Source organism: Puntigrus tetrazona, chromosome 5 (genome assembly GCF_018831695.1).
Source record: "Puntigrus tetrazona isolate hp1 chromosome 5, ASM1883169v1, whole genome shotgun sequence".
NCBI lineage: Eukaryota > Metazoa > Chordata > Actinopteri > Cypriniformes > Cyprinidae > Puntigrus > Puntigrus tetrazona.
In genome coordinates, this window is record NC_056703.1 from 32,759,417 (window position 1) to 32,779,567 (window position 20,151).

At 36.1% G+C, this 20,151-nt stretch overlaps 2 protein-coding genes across 2 annotated transcripts in view; one reads left to right on the forward strand and one right to left on the reverse strand.

Annotated features, from left to right (window-relative positions):
* The first annotated feature begins 1,627 nt into the window (after window positions 1-1,627).
* Window positions 1,628-5,277, forward strand: gdnfb (glial cell derived neurotrophic factor b). Its single transcript, XM_043240605.1, has 3 exons — window positions 1,628-1,814; window positions 2,589-2,744; window positions 4,427-5,277. Exons 2-3 carry the CDS (start codon window positions 2,615-2,617, stop codon window positions 4,846-4,848), a joined length of 552 nt encoding a protein of 183 aa, XP_043096540.1. The 5' UTR covers window positions 1,628-1,814; window positions 2,589-2,614; the 3' UTR covers window positions 4,849-5,277.
* A 5,535-nt stretch (window positions 5,278-10,812) lies between these two features.
* Window positions 10,813-20,151, reverse strand: part of nipbla (NIPBL cohesin loading factor a) — a 29,717-nt gene continuing 20,378 nt past the window's right edge. The window contains exons 33-45 of the mRNA XM_043238448.1: window positions 19,473-19,603; window positions 18,573-18,713; window positions 18,087-18,335; window positions 17,710-17,800; window positions 17,114-17,287; window positions 16,784-16,974; window positions 16,109-16,216; window positions 15,498-15,698; window positions 15,252-15,398; window positions 13,529-13,986; window positions 13,255-13,429; window positions 12,780-12,959; window positions 10,813-11,930 (exon numbers count right to left, since the gene is read on the reverse strand). Of these exons, the coding sequence (XP_043094383.1) occupies window positions 11,562-11,930; window positions 12,780-12,959; window positions 13,255-13,429; window positions 13,529-13,986; window positions 15,252-15,398; window positions 15,498-15,698; window positions 16,109-16,216; window positions 16,784-16,974; window positions 17,114-17,287; window positions 17,710-17,800; window positions 18,087-18,335; window positions 18,573-18,713; window positions 19,473-19,603 (2,615 nt within the window). The 3' untranslated portion in view covers window positions 10,813-11,561. The remainder of the gene's footprint in view (window positions 11,931-12,779; window positions 12,960-13,254; window positions 13,430-13,528; window positions 13,987-15,251; window positions 15,399-15,497; window positions 15,699-16,108; window positions 16,217-16,783; window positions 16,975-17,113; window positions 17,288-17,709; window positions 17,801-18,086; window positions 18,336-18,572; window positions 18,714-19,472; window positions 19,604-20,151) is intronic.

Consider the following 20,151-nt stretch of genomic DNA (forward strand, 5'->3'; position numbering starts at 1 on the left):
AGGAGATCTCAATTAAGTTTGATAGTTAACCAGTCTAATTAGTGACATTCATTCAGCGTAATTAGCCTACATAGATTTGAATTCATAGTCATTTGGAATCGAATGGGCTACAAATTCCCCCAAAATTAAATCAGGACGAGTCGTGAACACACACACACACACACACACACACACACAGAAAGAGAGAGAGAGAGAGAGAGAGAGAGAGGATAGCCTATGCTAAAATTGATTCATCACTCCACAGGAAAACCCCAAACTCTGCTGTAGAGATATTACATATATTATATTATATTGATTATTATATGATATTATATAAGTATATTATTATATTATAAAACAACATTTAAACAACAAGATTACATCAGAGGGAAGATGCATGGTGAAACTGGTGGTTGTTATAGAATGGTTTAGATTGATTAAAACAACAGATAGTTACAGTAATGCAGATACAGTATTGTAATAAGTTAATAATAAGTCATGTAAAATAAGTGAAGTCCTGCACTTCATATTGTTGACCGGTAGAGGGAGTCAAAACTTCAACATCCGTTTATGAACAGCGATCAATATCTTTGATTGACAGTCGATGGAAGAGTTTTGTAATTAATTTGAATGGCAAAAACGAGAAATGATGTCCTCGCGCACAAACACACCTGGTCTGACCAAATCTATAAGATATCCTTTTAAAGGATTTTAACGTTATTTTCATAATTCTCTCATGATCTACGCCTTAAAAAACATTTAGCCAGTTTCTGTTTATTTCTGTACATGTACATTGAAAAAACGGTGAAGGGGTTTTATTATTGGTTGCTGTTGTAGTAATTCGTTTTATGAACTGTAGTGCATAATTTATAATTGCATATTTGAAAACAAAAAACCTGGGCTATATATATGTTTGTGTGTGTGTGTGTGTGTGTGTGTGTATATATAGAAATTATATTTCTATTTTTTTTTTACATTTAGGTAGGCTAAGATTGATTTAAGATTGATTTAGATTGATCGAATTTTAATTCATATGTAAAAGATATAGTCTTTAAGAAACTATCTTCAGATATTTAAATATTTGTAAATGTATTTTTGCTCAAATTTCTCTTGTAATAGGTAATAATTGCAGGTAATAATGAAGCCTGCAATACCCACCGGTGACCTGCAGGGGGCGTGTTCGTCTTTCATATGAGCGCTGGAAAGCCGTTCAGCAACAGGTTATGATTTTACTATTACTGTTTATTTATTTTACTTTATTTCATTTAGTTATTTTGCCGAACAACCACGAAAGAGAGCAAACGGGAATTTTAACACAGTTGCTTCATCGCGGATATAAAGGTACTGCTGGTTTTACGTCTTCAGCACGAAAGGAGACGAAAGGTGAGCTTCGGTATGAATAATAAAATAATTCACAGGAGAGACGGACAGCTTCTAGAAAGAGATGCCGCGCGTTTACGTTTAGCTGTTTTTTCACGCTTAAACCCAGGTGTCGGTTTGCTTTGTTCGGGAGGTCACGTGCTTCACGTCAGAGCTGATGCGGGAATGAACCGGACTCCCGCCGGACCCGGATTAAACAATCAACTACAAACCATAAACTACCGGTCTGATCTCAGAAGTGCATGCACTGCGGGAACTCAACGTTTTGGATCACGTCTCTGCGTGCGAAACTGATGCAGTCCGTGAGAGAGGGTCCCTGACCGAAGAACGCGAGAGTCAGATGCAAGGATATATAGATAATATGCACGGGTTTTTATTTGATAAATGTTTTCAGAAAGAACCTTTAGCGCTGTTATGATCAGTGCTGATGGCTGGATACACAGAGCTGAGCTCAGGTCAGTGTGATCATATTTTATTTTACAGAATTAATGGTATTTTTATCATTTTTTTTTGTCAACATGAGTGGCTAGTTGTACAAAATTATATTTTTTTAAATTGCATTTGGGCTATAGGCTATTCTACTACTACTACTATTAATAATGCTTAATTTAATTGGTTTATTATTATTAAAAGAATTTCGAAAGTGCATTTTTACTGGATTAAGTAAAAAAAGAATGTTTTATCTATTTGTTTCAACAAAATTGTAGGCTAATAATTTTATATATTTTTATTTATATTATTATTATTATTTATTATGACAAACATCAATTAGAAAGTGCGCTTTGCACCGTAGCAAATAGCAAGATGTACTTAAATTGTTATGAGCTAATAATAATAATGCTATATTAAGCTAAATATGTGTTATACTATTATTATTATCATCCAATGTAATGTATAGGTTTGTTGTATCACAAAAGCCCATATTATTATAAAATAAATTTATAATAATATGTTTTCTTTTTGTACTTTTAAACTGTACAAATAATAATAATAATAAAATAATGCTGTATTAACTTAAATAGTAGTTTTTGTTGTTAATATTACAGATGTCACGTATAAAGTGTCTTTTCATGGTAGCTTCAAGTGCCTGAATAATAAAAAAAACTATTTCTATGTCCAAAGCTAGGCTGTGCAATCTGTGTGACACGAACACAGCTCACAAATGAAAACCGAAGACTAAGAGAAGCGTGTAATAATTCTCCTGAATGTTTGTAATGTGTTGGGCGCAGGCTCTGTGAGCTGAGGAGAGGGTAAGATGAAGGTCTGGGGTGTGATGCTGGTGTGCGCTCTGACGCTGAGCTGCGCGTCCTCCGTCCCGAACTCTCAAAGACCCCGGGACCTACAGAGGACGCCGTACAAACATCTGCAGCCAAGGAGTCACTCAGGTCAGGAGAAGCCATTCGATTCTTACTATTAAATATATAAAAGTCACCTGAATACGCGCACAGGTGTGATAAAGCGTGTTTCGGGACACACCTGATACCGTTGTGATGGTTAAGTAAAGAAGTTTCAGGTGACCCATTGTACCCGGGTGAGACACTAGACACACTCACACTACTCTAGTTCTATCAGCTTACAAACCCAGCTTACAACTCCATTTGAACCTGTATTATATCTGGTGTCTGTGGACAAAAGCGGTATTGTTGCTAAAAGCTGTCCGGATAATGCAAACTATATCATGTTATGGCTCTTTGATCACTCGACTCGTCCTGTCTTAAAGGCACATCAAAACACTGCCACCTTTACATTCTGTCAAAACACAAAGTGCAGCGCACTTGAAAGGGTCATATCATCAGTCTGTGTTCTCCTTGAGGTCCACTAGCCGAGGTTTACTGCGGCAAAAACAGGCAAGGTTTAGTTTTACACGACCACCCTGTCTGACTCTTAGCTTGATGATACACTGGCAGCTTTTTTTTTGAACAGTGTTGCTTATTTACTGTTCGAATGACAATGGGTAACAAATATCTATCCGGATAACTCAGTCTTGGGCCCTGTGTCTCACCTGGTTTTATTTCCTAAAGTTGCCCGGCAGCATTGCTCAAAACGTTGCCCAGTGTATCATCAGCATTAGAAATAAATGGGCTCTTTTGCCAATAAAACAGTTTATTTGCAGTTTTAATTCATCTCAATTTTAGTTTCAGTTTTCATAATTTTGCTATTTGCTTTTTGTCAATTATTTATTTATATACACATACATTTATATATTTTATATATATATATATATATATATATATATATATATATATATATATATATATATATATATATATACATACATACATGAGTTGTATTTTTATTTGAGTTTTAGTACTTTTGTTTTCTTTGTTTTTAGTTTTTTTCTATTTTTATTTTTAAGCAATTTGTTTTGTCAATTTTATTTTTGAAATTTTATTACTTTTGTATTTCTCTATTTTGCTATCATTTATTTCACTTTAAGTAACTTTGTTGCGTGCTTCTGTCAATGTTATTATTTAAAATGATTGTTTCCAATTTTCAATATAATTATAATTAATTAGTTTTAGTATTTCTTTGTGCCTTTGTCAATTTGATTAATATTTCTATGTAGGTTGAATTTTTGGGGAGTTTTTGCAGTTTTAATTTTAGTAATTTTGTGTGCTTTTCTCATTTTCTATTTAGCTTTATTTTTATTTCAGTTGCATTTTACTCCTTCAACAAACATATTATATTTACATTTTTCATCCAATATTTATATATTTTCTTTCTTTTATTCATTATATATATATATTATTTTTTTAAATATATATATATATATATTTTTTTATTTTTTTTTATTTTTTTTTTTTTAAATGGAGAGGAAGTTTTCACTTTAAAATGGGAAAAGAAGTGGATTTCATCTAATTGTTTTCATTTAAAAGATAAAAGAAGAAACATGTTTTTTTTTTTTTATGACATCACCCTTATGAAACATGCATATAGTTAAATATAGAGTATGACCTTTCCACATAAAACTACTTTAGCAGATTCAGAGGCTTTTGTAGTTGGTTTTAGCAAATCAGATTGTATCAGCAATGCAAATGCAGGAACACCTCTTTCCTCTGTCATCCAGACAGCTTTCCCGCACCACGCTCAGCCTTCACCCACAGACCCAAGAGATCTCCAAAACAGAGAGGTTTCCTTCGTAACAAGATGGACAGAAAGAGACCGAGTCGTGACGAGAGAGAGAAGGGCAAAGCAAGAGCGTGCGCACTGAGACAAGTCCAGCTGAAAGTGTCCGATCTGGGTCTGGGCTACCGGAGTCAGGAGGAGCTGATATTCAGTTACTGCAGCGGTGTGTGTATGAACTCCCTCACGAACTACGACAAAATCCTCACCGGCCTCGCCGGCACCGGCAGAGACATTCTGCGCAGCTCTCCTCCCACCGCCTGCTGTCGACCCGTCGAATACGACGACGACCTGTCCTTTCTGGATGACAACCTCGTATACCACACCATGAAGAGGCACTCGGCACGGAAATGCGGCTGCGTCTGAGCGACTGGGATGGACAATGACACCAGACGGGAAAAATCAATAGAAACTATTTCATGTGTGAGAATGGCTCGGTCTGGAGAATCATTTCTCTAAGAAGATACAGGGTGAGGTGTTGCAAGATTTTCAAAAATGGGACATGCACGCTCAGAAAAAAAAAAAAGCTGCAACTGGGGTGCTACAATAGGATACAAAAGCTAAAATGTGTGCGTACGTACACTTTAGGTACTAATGGGACTCTGGGCCATATTAGTCATATGCATTGCTAAGAAATTCATTTCCACTTTTACTTAACATTTATCCCCCAGATTTTCAAATATTGTCCAGTGCTAACAAACCATATATCAGTTGAGTAAATCAATTCAAAAAGATTTGACCCTTAGGACTGGTTTTGTGGTTCAGGGTCAGGTTAAGAAAGACAGGATATTTTGTGTGCTGTGCGTTTTTATAAGTTCTTATAGTGTCTTTTTGATATTAAACCTCCACTAGTGAGGGTTAAAAAGAGAATTTTATGTTATGAGTCTTATGTTCATTGTTTAACACAAAGCCCAAACTAATAGTTTAGATTAAATTCATCACTATATATAAATATATATATATAATATATATATATATACACATATATATAAATATACACACACACACACACATATATATATATATATATATATATATATATATATATACACACACACACACACACACACACACACACATATATAAATAAAATTAACAATAAAAACTATTTACTCACTCAACATGGTTTCAATCCCGTATGGCACCTTTATTCTGTGGAAAGCAAAAGAGTTTTTGCAGAATGTTCATGCCGTTCTTTTTCCATAGTATGTCTGCACATCAAAAAACCTATTCCAAACGATTCATGCATTTTTTTTTTTCACGACCTCTGAAGCTTTTCACGACGAACAGACCAACATGTCTGAAAATCTTCCTACTTGCAGCCGTCATGAAAAACAACATTCGCCCGATGTTCTAGAAGCACATTATAAATCTCATTGCGATCCATTCATTTGTGCATTTTTAATTATTTTTGACCTTCTAACATTTAATCAAAACGTCTTAACTGAATCTTCCAGTATCATTCCTGATGTATGCAGGAATCCTCCAATCATTTAGTCCTCTTAAACTGCACTCCTTCAAGTCCCCACTCTACTTTTTTTTTTATCTTTTTCAGTAATTTGTTCCATTCTGATATCACAATGCAGAACAAAAGATCTGTTGCTACTTTAGTTTTATCGCAAGAAAATACTGGTACTCATATCTGGCTCACTAGAAATATGTCTACTTTTCCGCAAAACCTAAAACACGTTGCTCTGGGTACGTTTTGCTGAATGTGTCAGATGACACTTTTGATTTATCTATACCGTACCTAATTTATCTTAACAGCTTTTCTGCTCCACAGAAGAAACTATGTCAGACGGATTTTGAACGGCAGTGAGCAAATGGTTACTTCCCTCTATTTAGCCAAAATGCCAAAGCGACCCATCTTTGTTTAGACGGGTATTTATGGGACACTGACTGAACTGATTTGTTTTACTGCAGTCTCATGTGGTGCTCTAAAACTTACTGTATTATTGTTCAGATTTACCTCTCAGCATTGTTTTGTACAGCAAGGAAAACGTTAGCGGACCTAAAATTAGTCAATGTTATTTTTATATGATTTATATAATTTTATTTTGTTACCCTAGAGCAGATGCTTGTAATTAGTGTTAAAAAGTCGACATGAAATTAAAACCGAGCCTCTTATCTTTGTATTGACTTGTTCATAGTCTTAAAGGAACACTCCACTTTTAGCAATAGCACTTTTAGCATAGCTTAGCATAGATCGTTGAATCCAATTAGACCAGTAGCATCGCGATTCATTATTTTTTAAATATTTCAAACTTAGTACACAATATAACTAGAGAAGGGTCAAGTTTTAAATATTTAAAAAATATCGAAACTCTTTGGCCATTTTTGAGCGAGATGCTACTGGTCTAATTGGATTCAATTATCTATGCTAAGCTATGCTAAAAGTACGATCACCAGACCCGGAGATCAGCTGAATAGATTCCAGAACAGAAAAACTCAACTTAAGTGTTCCTTTAAGGTACTTGCACAAAAATAATATGACCTCACTTTGTGTTAATCATGTTTACGTGTTTAAAAATCACATTAGGGTCTTTTTTCTGCATTTTCACATCCTCAGTATTTTGATCGGAAAGGAAAATACAAAAAAAGCATACGAAAATTTCAGACTCTGTGTGCAAGGACCTTTACTATGATCCGTTTAGTACAGCAGCAATTGAATGGCAGTAAATGTGATAACTTTTACAGAAATAATACTAAATAACAGCTGTCAAATGCAAGCGTTAACATTTATTACTTGACCGTAAGCTTCCAGATTCTGGAAAACTCAAATCCAGCCTAAACCTGGAAAATGTACCACATCACGGACTCAAAATGAGAGAATGACATTTCATGCTGACTTTGTCGAATTCACACCATTTAGTTAACGTGTATGTCATCAAACACACTACTGTGGCTTCAAAATATTCACTTATATCATGCAATAAGACCATAAACGTGCAGTGAGTGTGTAAGTTGCATGTAATGGTTGGTAACGCAATAAAGAGCTTGGGTTTGTGGAAAAGAGATGTATAAACAGAGAGCGGTGATGGAAAAGAAAAGAGAAGGAAACTGGAGATATGGAGTGTGGTGGAGATCTGATCTCACGTTTCGGCCGCCGCACACACACACACACACACACACACCTGTCATCACACACCGACCGACAAGGAACAAGCTTGTTAATGCTGTTACCTCAACATGACGAACAAAGACCCAGGTCAACGGTTACATCAGTAATTAGTCATTAGCTGTTGTAAATCTGTAACGTGAGTAGTAGACGGAGAGGAGGAGGACAGCCTGGATATAGAGCTCATTACAAGGCTCATTGATGATGCATTTATTTGATATTCGAAAAATACTGCGTTCTATTTGAATATATTTTAAACCCTAATTTACTTCTGTGATGCACCGTTACTTTAGTCTTCAGCATCCTTCAGAAATCATTCGAACATGCTGCTCCACATTTCTGATTCTTATTCAAAACACTTGTTCTGCTTCACGTTTTCACAATACTTCTTTTTTTGCCGACTTCATCGTTTCCTACCTTTTCCCACACAGCCGGTCTCTCTGTTCAGCTTGTGGCTCAACTCGTCTCTTCTTCTCCGTCTGTAATTATAGAGCAGCAGTCAACATCTGAAAGAACGATCACAGCGTTCAGCTCAAGTGATGAAGCGTCTCATTACGGCGCATTGTGCGTGAACAGAAGACGTGCCGCCGTGAACAGTAATAATACATCTCTTTGTCTGTTTAACATACAGAGACGAATGTAAAGGATCTGCTGCTGCATAGGTTTATTATATTTTAATTCAGAAGTTCACCCAATGCTTGAAATTTGTCAAACGTACTCGTGATAGATGATAACGGGAACAGATTTGGAGAAGCGTAGCGTTGCATTGGATGCTCAAAAACATCACAACCACAAGTCTATTAATGTATTTGGACAAAAGCAACTGTTCAAGATTTGTTTTTGCAAACATTTATCTCTTCATAAGATGTTTATTGATGGGGTGCTGTGTGTTATCGTGATGTTTTTATACTAAAATAACCAGAACTGAAATAGAAAATCTATATAGACATTTAAAAATGTACTAAACCATATTGAAACTAAAAAATTCTTTGGAATGCATGAATCCTTCTGAATGCACAAATAACCTACATTGGTCTATGTGTTTCATACACACTTTTCTCATGAACCGTGTACCGTATTCTGAGCCTTTCATCAGTTGAAATCGGCTTCAGCCAGTCATAACATACATTCTTCTCCCTAAATGACGTACAGGAAAAATCATTTCCATTGAGCAAACACCTGTTGTCCTGTTTCCAGCACCTGCGTAACATAACGTGACGTTCTACAGAAAGAACTTAACGTTCCAGATATATTCTTAGACATCAACTTTGGACCAATGAAACTTCACTGAGGTTCAAGCTATTTAAACATACAGCAGCATGAACATATACCATTTATATACACATATGAGTGATTTTTTTTTTTTTCCCCATCTACTTCTAACTAGCTTCTTTTTTTTTTTAAAGATTAAACTAAAAAGGTAGCAATTATGCATTTGGGACGTGATTTCATTTCTGGATTTAAGGCATTTTATCGGTTCACTTTTAACAGTAAATGGAAATTATTAGTCCCAATCATAGAGGATTCATGGAAATGCCCATCGTATGCTCTCCACTACCATATTTTATAGGTTAGAAATTGCATTTGGCAAGGAGAAGTGGAAATGAACCCGTTAAACAGAACATCATGTCAATTGATTGATCCAAAGGAACCCAGAGAAAGAGACGATTCACGTTTCTATAAACCATCTCAGCAAACAAAAGAATTAACTCAGAATAGATACTTGCGTGATAGTGTCACGATGTGTTTAAATGAGTGATTGACATCCGTCACCTCAGGAAAAAAAAAAAAAAAAAAAAGATAAAAAGATTGCCATTACTTCCAATTCCTAACACTGCTAATGGCAGGTTGAGCACATTGCATTGTGGGATTTTTCCATGAAGACAATTTACAAACTCAAAAGGTCAAAGGCGCTATTCTGAACATAACCTTTGACAATATTAAGTAACTATACACTAAATGCTAGCTTTTTTTTAAGTGAGTGACACTTTTTAAACCGTAGTATTGTCCCATGACGCTATATTAAATGCACGTGTAATTCAAATCTAGAGATTCATACAGTTGGCAATAAAGTCTGAAAAGCATACATTAGTAGTCTGCTTACTATTTCCAACATGCAATGACATGCAAAAGAAAATTATCATAATCTAAATTCAACAGAATTTTGCAACGAAAGCCTGACATACACTGTTGAGTCATAAAAATAATTGTAGTCAGCAGAATAAGTTTCAAGTTCAACTTGTATACATTTATATTAAATTACTAAAGTTGTTGATATTTGTATGGCCAAAAAAGATAAAAATGGAGCTAAACCGTGCAGAGCTGTGGTCCTCCAGGAACTGAGTTTGAGTCCAGTGTTTTAAACTTATAATGCAATACAATGATGACTGAGAGATGAACAAATACACATTCCTCAAAAGCCTCAGGATTAGATTTGAGACATGATTGCTTTTAAAAATGCTGGATGGATAATCAGTGTAATCTTGAAATATATGACTAACAATAGAAAAGATTTTTGTTACCTTTATAAAAATCAATGAAGATTTAAAAAAAAAAAAAATTCAGCTAAGACTGGATTTTTTTTGCAATTATACTAAAAGGCCTTTTACTTCGTGTACTCTCCTAAATGCCTGCTATGACCGTAATAGTCTCTCCAGTGGATTGTGATGAGAACATAAGGACATAAGGATAGCATTGGACATCTATATACATATTAAAAGTGCTATTAATGTTTTGGTAATGCATTCTCAGTAACAATTAAATGAGCACAAGAAGTAAAACGGGGACACTTTAACTTTTTGTAGTGACGGTGTTACATATTAGATGCATTTAGTATAGTGATAACAGCAAATTATGTATAATAAGCAACTAACTAAAGCTTACTGGAGTGCAAATACAAAAGTCTCTACTGCAAAATGTCACATTCAGTTCAATCAGCTGGCGTTTTTTTTCTGTAATAATTTGTGAAATTTACTAGCAACATTAAATCCCGCAACTTTTTTTTTTTTGTCAGCGTGAACCTAATATTGCAACAAGGAAGCATTAAAATAAAGTGTGGCTTTAAAAGGCATTAATTTGATATACTAGAATAAAACCTTCATTTCTCGTCCTCTCTTCACTACACCTGCTAATAAAGAAAGTGCGATAAACTAAATAAATGCAATAAAGATATTTGAACAAGATTTGCAATTGGACAGGAGGACTCTTGCAAGTAAGAGAAGTAGAAAATTTATTGCAGTATTTGTTCCATCAGAGGCATGTGGGTCCCTTTACGCTGAGCAGGGCGACCTGTAATCGCAAATCTCCTTCGACACAGCCCTCCTCACAGACACTGCATGCTATACACAATAAATTACAGCCACACGGTGCTATCGTACAAAAATGGACAAACAGCTCAACAGAGAGAATCATCGTCATCAGCCAGTAAAGAAGGAGCTAAGCTATAGAAAGCTGCTTGACGCTAAGAAAAAAAAAATAATAATAAAGGAAGAAATGAAGTAAAAACATCAACAAACTAATTCTTTCAACATTCAGTATATATTTAAATTTCTTTTATAGATATAAACAATATTTTTATGTTAAACTATGATACACTGGGAGTAGAAATCAAACAACCAGAAATCTGCTGCACAACAGCGAAGGAGCACCCATACAATGTTTCTCCAAACATTTTATTCCTGCGATACGACGATGCACTCTGGCGCAGAGGGCCAAAGGTCACCGCCAGACCCAGAGTGCATCAGAGAGAGAGAAAGAGTCTGTAGTGTAGAATAGCCGCTCATGTTTGTGTGTGTTTGGCTGACCCAGGAGATGTTTGGCTGATAGGCATGTTGGTAGATAGAGAGACGGTGAGAGAGAGAGGGAGAGAGTGAGAGTGAGAGTGTGAGTGTGTGTGTATTTGTGTTTTGCATTAGGCTGAGATTATCCGAGATGGGAGGTATGTGCGTGCGTTTACGTATTATTAGCTGGAGTTCCTGTCCTTGGCAGCGTAGAGTGACCGTAGAGTCTGCGCCACTTTGTGGTTGAGCTTGTTGCCACTGGTGAGTGTGATTTTTTTGTAGATGATGTCCGTCTCTCTGATGGTGTCCACCCAAGGCACCAGCTTGCGTCCGTCGCGCCTCTTGGCCTCAGTCCAGGAGCTGGAGTACGAGCCCGCCATCCAGTGGATGCTGTAGCCGTCGTTGTTCCTCTGGATCACGCGGGCGATCTGTGGCCGGTCTCGGTATTTGGGGCAGTGGATGGCGATGATGTCCAACGCGCTGACGGATTCGTTCATGTTCGACAACAGCAGGTCCGCCGAGTCTGCCGCGCGCCTCCCGCGTCGAGACGCCTGCGAAGAGAGACACGGGAACAAAACATGCTCATTTATTTGAATGTGCCGTTATTACATGTACTTATTATCACAGGCTTACTGACCATGCAAAGAAAATTTTGTGAATAAATGTAATGGAAGATCAGTATATCAGTAACAGTTCATGTTTTAAAATAATCACTTTTCAACAAATTCAACTCAATTCACACAAAGTACATTGAAAAACAACTTTTTATCTGCCAAAGGGCTCAGAAAAAACTAGTTTCTATACTTTACTGGCAGAAGTTTGTTTTGTTTTAAAGCATAAACGCACTTCATTTTGTTTAATTTCTCAGAAAGCAAAAATTCTATTTAAAAAATATTTTATGGTATTTTAACCACTCTAATAACAGCAGCAAATAGTATAATTAGAAAGTAAAATAAAACCAAAATCAAATAAAGGATTGATCGAATAAATGATTAGACTCAGTTGTTAAAGGTATGTGACGTTGAAATTTTTTTTTTTTTTTTTTTTTTTCTCAGATTTTGAACAACAATAATATATTTAGCCAAGTGTGTTTTTTTTTGCTGCCACTGCTGCTTTGGCTAGAGCTTTGTTTAGAACTATGGAAATTGTAAAGCATAAAGAGACACTAATTTGTCTGAAATGTACCTCACAATATTAACATTTTTGTTTATTGAGCAAAAAATATTTGTGAAAAACGGTATGCTTGCTTCTCTGTATAGAGCATGCACTCTTTAATGTGCGTTTTGTTTTTGTTTTTTGAGAAGTGACTGACATACTTGACAATGTCAGCTAATGTCATTTCTGATATGACTCTAGACTACGTGGCAGGTCTGGCTGTGATGTATTGTTTTTCCTCTCACCCCTGGGGTCCTCTCCTCTCCGTCACTGTCCTCATCCTCAGAGTCAAGAGTGTGGTGGTTTCGGGGGCTTGTGGCTGCTCCCCCCAGCAGTGCAGTGATGGCTTTATTCCTCACGTTTGCACTCGTCTCTCCCTCCTCATCCTCTTCGTCAGGGTCCAGGTGCTCCATCAGCAACTTAAACTGAAAACCAAACAGTATAAATCAGCAATTCTGAACCTTTTCAAACATTTTTATTAACAGAAAACGGAATGCCGACATATACCAAAGTAAACGTAATTCTTTACGTAGGTTCTTATATCAATAATATGTCAATAATAATAGAATAAATTCTGTGGCCTCATTGGTAGTTCACAGAGATAATTATTACTGGAAAATATTCTTAGAATTACTATTGAAACTGTTAAATAATATTACCAAACTTGTACATATAAAACATTCCTAACACAAAAGAAAAAAAAGTAAAAAATAAGCTCACGTCGAGGTACTGTTTGACGATCTTCCTCTTCAGCTCATACGTCATGTCATCATGAACCTCATCATTCTGGAGGAAGTCGATAGTCTGCCGTGGACTGAAGTGAACCGACGACTTCCTGTTGACGGCTTTATCATACACCTTTGCGGACTCCGTGGGAGAGTACTTCTGAATTTTGCTGCATTGGTTGAGAAAAGGATAAACACAGTAAACATAAAACCTAAACAAAACGGCAATTATTCCAGGGTTGCTGAGATGCATGGTGGGTGTTCGTTACCTGTCCGAGAAGCCGTAGAGGTTCTTGAGGTGTTGTTTGAGCACCAGCAGTAACAGTATGCCTTGAGATGCCCTGGCAAAGTCCAGGAGAGATGTTGTGTCGTCAGGGAGACGCTCCATGACAGCATCAGCATCCTCAAGGTCAGATTCTGAATCTGACTCTGACTGCCTGGCGCCCTCCGTGGGCTTGGGCTTCCTCACCCGCTGCCCTTCCTCATCCTCTTCATAATCATCATCGTCAAACTCTTCATCTCCGCTGTTCCTTTCTCTTTCCTCGCCCTGCTCTCCCCTCTCCTCCTCCGAACCGTTCTGCTGCTGTTGATGCTGCTGTTGATGCTGCTGCTGATGCTGCTGCTGATGCTGCTGCTGTTGTTGATGGTGATGGTGATGATGGTGGTGGTGTCGCCGCCGCCGCCGTCTCCTCTTCCTGCTCTTCCTGCCAGGAACCTTAACGAGAGACTGGGTACAACAATGGCTCGTTTAGAAGTGGTGGTGGAATTACACAGCCATCAGTGCATTAACATGACCATCCATGCTTACATATAATAAACAACAGTGTGTGAGGTTACATAACGGGGATACATAAACATACACATATACATAAACATAAACATTTAAAAGGTACGGTAGTAATTACACATTTGAATAGGGAACACTTATTCATTTAATACATTTTCCGCTTATTAATATTTAGTAAGATAGTTCGTAGTTTAGGTATTTGGCAAAATTAGACATGTAGAATAAGGTCATATAAAATAAGGTATTAATGTGTGTTTACTTAGTACTAATAAATGGCTAATATTCTAGTAATATGCATGCTTATAAGTAACTAGTTAAAGGAATAGTTCAAATGAAATAAATTACACCAGAAACTACTCGCCTTCAAGCCACCCTACATGTATATGACTTTCTTCTTTTAGATTAAAAAAAAATAATAATAAAAATAATAATAATAATCCTGGCTCTTCCAAGCTTGGTAACTCTGATGGATAGCGGACATTTTTTTTGAATCCATAAATCAGTTATATCCGCAAGCACTGTGATGAAAACTAAGCTATACACCCCCGGCGGGTTAGAACGATTGGTTTTTGTAACAAAAATATTTCTAGTTTTAAAATTCGGTCTCCCGGGTTAATTTCCGGGAGAACGTCGAGTCCTGGATTTTTGGCACGACGTAAGTTGAGTCACATGTCAACCAAGAAGCCAGAATTGAGAACGACAAAGCTTGGAAGAGCACATGCAGAGAGGCGTTTGTGAGTCACTCTCAGACAATGAAAACACGAGCTGCTTGTACATAAATACATTCATGTGCTTCATTCTTAAAAATCTGATTTACGCAATTTATATGGGTCGCACTTCAGTATATACAGAACTACATGTGAAAAAAGCAGGAAAAACATGTCTCTGATTATAAAAGGAACATTTTCCAACTTACAAGAGGAAATAATCACTTATTACACAAATTTTCAAGACAATTTTCCATATCTTTTTAACATTTAAAATGAAATGGCCCATTTTTGGTTCTGTCCCTATAGGACTGTGTAAACATCCTCTTCCCATTGCAAATGTCCTGTGTTATGTTCACTCAGAGGCATTGCTCAATCCTTCAGTCCACAGATTTTTCCTAAAGCTGTATTACACTGTGACAGGCTCCCAAAACAATCATCGCGGAAATGTGCAACTCACACCGTTAAGGTCAGACACAAGCACTTGAGCATGCTCACCTCTTTAAACGTCTGCAGCAGGTTGCTGCCTGACACAGACAGTGTGATGTCTATATGATGCATGATGAACAGCGGCTCCTCCTGAGACTGATAGGGGAAGTAGGCCAGATTATCAGCGATGAACAATAGCATGTTCACCTCAATCTTCTGCTCGGACACAGAAAGACAGACAGATGCAAAAGGTCACTCTCAACATCACAACAAAAGAGCCAATGACAGAGAGACAGACACACAAAGAGCGCTAACCGAGCTGTCGTCGAAGAGATTGAGCAGTGAGATGAGGAACGCTCGTCGGTGCTGTCTGTTTGCGCGGACCATGCTGTAGAGGTGGGAACACAGAGCAGAACTGGACTCGTCCTGACGGAAACCACGGATCACGGGTCCTACTGAACCCAAGACGGCCTGCTGCACTTGGTATGACATCTTCATCCCTGCTACAGCCTTCATCTGTAATTGAAGTTGTAGAATTTCATAGACGTTAAACATTGTAATTAAGTAGTTTATGTAACAATGATCTAGTAACAACTATGCAATTTTATCACCTACAAGTCAAACAAAAAAAAATTAATTCAAGGTAATAATATTGGCAGTTTAATGTTCATATCTATCATTCTGTCTATATATATATATATATATATATATATAGAAAAGTGTTACTATTAATCAATACATGGCTGCATAGACTGGATCATTCTAGTTAATCAGTGTTTAGGTTAGTTTAAACCTGGATGTTTCATGGCATAATGTTGTTTCCCACCTTACACTCTTAAGACTGTTACACGGCTTCAGCCAATTTCTAAATAAAATTATGCTGCTGCATGAGACGCATATGGCTAGGTGTGTGGACTGGGGCTCACATGGATGAATCCAGTGTATTTCTTATCAATCTCCACCAGCTGCTGGTCAGCTTTGTTCCTCATGGTGGGCTCTGGGTCCGTGCCCATAGCGATCAGATATGGCACACACTGATTGGAAGGAGGAAGGAAAGTGACAAGTCTGTGTTAGTGTGCAAGTTCTGCAGCCAAGGCTGTGACAGTGAAGAGTGGGACCACACCTTTTTTTGTGTGGACTGAAATATAAGTGTGCAATGGACTTAATTGTAGCTGAAAGCATTACTAAATTAGTTAAAAGCATTTATGCAAGAACATTTATGTAAAGTCTGTGATCAGTATAAACATTCTGCAAGGGAACATTAAATAACAGTGAAGATACTTAAAGTAAAGACACTTCCATTTAAAATAAATGCTGTTCTTTTGAACCTTCCACTTGGTTCAGGGCAAAATATTAAGCAACACAACTGTTTTCAAAAGAAAATAGAAATGTCTTGAGCAAATCAGCATATTAAAATGATTTCTGATCAATTTACATTTGTAAAGTAATTTACAATAAACATGGTCTTATACTATAACAAGAAAAAACACTAAATATGCGAAGGGTCAGGATGTACAGTAGTTTAAGATTTTTTGCAGGACCAGTGATGACACTGACGCTGGGTTTATAATGTCAGAGTTGTTGTATATGGGTGTGTGTACCTGTACGGGGTGTATGAGTCCCTGGCTGAGGGTCAGAGCGATGACATTGAGGGCAAAGTGTCGTACGCTGGACTGCGTGTGGAAGAAAGACTCCAGCACCTGCTTTAAATAGAGCTGCATGATAGAACTGCTCATACCAGAGGAGATGTCGCCCATCTCTTTGAGATCCTCCTGCTTTGACATTTTCTGCCCTGAAAAGATAAAAACACAACGAGCTTTCTTTAAAGGCTGAACTGAGTTAACAGAGCCCTATAGAGTTTGACAGTCTTTTGTTTGTGTAGTGAATGCTGTTAATATAAAAATAACTTTAAAACTTTCATGGTCACTCACACTCTCTGTCGGCCTCCTGCATGCGAGAGTCCTCCTCCTGGAGATACATCTGGAGGTTCTTCAAGACCTGGATCTTCAGGTTGATGGAGCAACGCTTATCAGACAGAAGCCCGTTATACAGAGACTTCACCTCTGGAACGAACATCTGACTCGGGTGCATGATGAACAGGAACCCTGCAGGACACGAGAAGGACAATGTTGTTTTTTTTTTTAAACTATTTTTATCCAGCAATTAAAATACTGCTATGAAGCAATGCATCAAATCAATCGAAGAAATGATTCTGTACCAAAACCTGAGAAAATAGACAATTATGCATCCGACACATTAAACACTACCCAGTTCTACTTTTTAATAATTGTTATTGTTAACTAAATAGACTAAAATTGTTTAACAATTTACACAAATGTTGCCATGGCAAATTACCTAATTTTAAGTACGTTGAAGCACTAAAGCAAATGAAATGAAATAACTAATTATAAATAAAAAAATAAATATCTTTAAATTAACGCACATAACAGAAGCACTAAAGCACTTTAAACTAAGGGGGCATGTTATTAAGAAGGGGAAAAAGAAAAGAAAGAAAGCACCATCTTACCCAATCCAATTATGGCTTTGCATTTAACTTCTTCATCCTCGTGATTGGTGAAGTACAATAATGATTCCAAAACCTTCTCCTTTATCACAACCTGTCAATAACAGTGCAAAATTTCAGGTTTAAATAAAACATACTTAAACATATTAAACAATATCATACAAATAAAATAATAATATAGTCTAACAATTTTAAAATGTTATAATTATTTAAAATAATAAAAATGTAAATAATTTCTGTACATAAATTGGAGAAAAATTTAACAAGCAATCTTGGGTTTTAAAAAGCGAAATATGCAAAGACTCTAATGAGCAAAGAACTACAGCGCATTAACAGCTGCATGTAAACTACATACAGGTCTACATATAAGACTGCGATACCTTAGTGGTGCCCTTGAACTGCTCCAGGTCAAAGTCAAAGTGTCTGCAGAGAGCTCCTGCAGTGAAGAGAGATCTGAGCAGCGCTGCTTTGGTGGCAGCCAGCGCCATGCTGTTCGTGCCCTCCTGATGCTGTAACTTTAGCTTAGTCAGAGCCCCATAGTAACGGTTAAAACAGGCCCATACAAACTTATAATTATGAGTCACTTTATTCACTATGGCACCCAAACAGCTCACACAGTACTGGACAACCTGTGTGAAGGGAGAACGAGAGAAAGAACTTAGTGGGATGTGTAGAAATAGGATGTAAAATACATGTCAACAAATGAACAACCATTAAGATTAATGAACCATACAAATGAATATTTTTATTATTATTATTAATAGATAGCGGACAGAAAAGATTCCAGTGTGGTTTGTCTAAGTAAATTGAATATTAATTCTCATAAATGAGTTGTGGTTATGCGTGGGTGAGAGCGGGTCACTTACGGTCATGCCATATTTTAAGATGAGCTTCATCAGGTCTTCTTCAATGGTGGTCAGGAAGCTCTCACTGGGGTGATCCATCAGAGGAACCACAAGCTCCAGGATCTTCGCAACGTTACAAATCACCATGAAGTCACTCTGAGACTGCGCACATAAACAAATGCATTATTAATAACCAATGAAAAAAAAAAACATCAATGATAATCTTGACACAATATCATCTTAGAAACACTAGCAGTATATGACCACAAGATGGCAGAATAACCTTAAATATGGCACTGGCAGCCCTAAAAATAAATATTACTTTATAAAAATTCCATTATTGTTCAAATCTCAAGCTTCAGTCTTTCTGGACTTCATTTTAATGGTTAAATAACACGTCAGAATCAAAAAGCTTATCTATTTATATGAAATCATTAAAAACTTTTAAATGAAACAATTAAATGAAACTTCAATTTAACACTAATTCATTAAAGCTTGAATTTTTAGTGCCCTATGAAAATGCATTTTATTTTGTTTTTTTTTAATTTCCGGGTTTCTGTTTTAATTTTTTTATTAAATCTTAATAAAGATAAAAGCCTAATTTAAACCATTAAACTCTTACGATAAAAAAAAAAAATAATAAAAAGTTCAGCAAATTCTCTCTTGACTTTTCTAGATTTTAATTAAAGCATTTTAATAATTTCTACATTTTAATATTAAAAAAAGAAAATTGTGACCAGTAAATAATAAAAGATTCAACTATTTAATTCTAATACAGATTCTATAAAATACGTATTTTTGTTTCTTTAAGGTTTTTTTTTCCATGTAGAATTTTTCTAAATATTTTATTTAATACAACTGTATTATTACAAATAGCTGAAAAATGGCAGATTTAGTGTTAAAATGAAGGTATGGACTTACACTGCACTTGGTGGTGAGGTAGGGCTGCATAGTCATGGCATGCTTGACCATAAGCTGCGCTCTGATCTTACTGAACAGGTACAGCGTGGTGATGCATGCGACTAACCGTGTTGAGTTCACACTCTTGTGCTCTGCACACAAACAGCATTGCAACAACTTAATACATTTTGGGGAAAAAAAACAGCAAGAACAAATGTGATAAATAATGCATTACATTAATTCACTATCATACAATATTTGATCATTTAAAAAATTGCACTAAATGGAACAAACGCTAAAATATGAAAACCAAAAAAGTACAAACTTGTATAAACAATATAAGAAACACAAAGAAAAACTGAAATGATGGCTGAAATAGAAAGCGTTTCTCTTTTTAATTCAATTAATTAAACTTAACTAACTTAACCCTATAGTATCATATTTGCTGCACAAATTTCTAAGACCTCTAAAATAATCATAACCAAAAAAATCTACTACATGATTTCTGTTATCTGAATTCATCTTAATTTTTGGCAATTTCAGTAAATTGCATATTTTTTGCTCCGTTAGGTTTCTATATTCAAATATATTCTACATTATATAACTATATTCTCCTAAATAATACTACATGAAACTAGTGCTATATATAATTTTTTTTTTATTAATTTTAGTTTTTAAAATATACTTTTAAATTGCAATA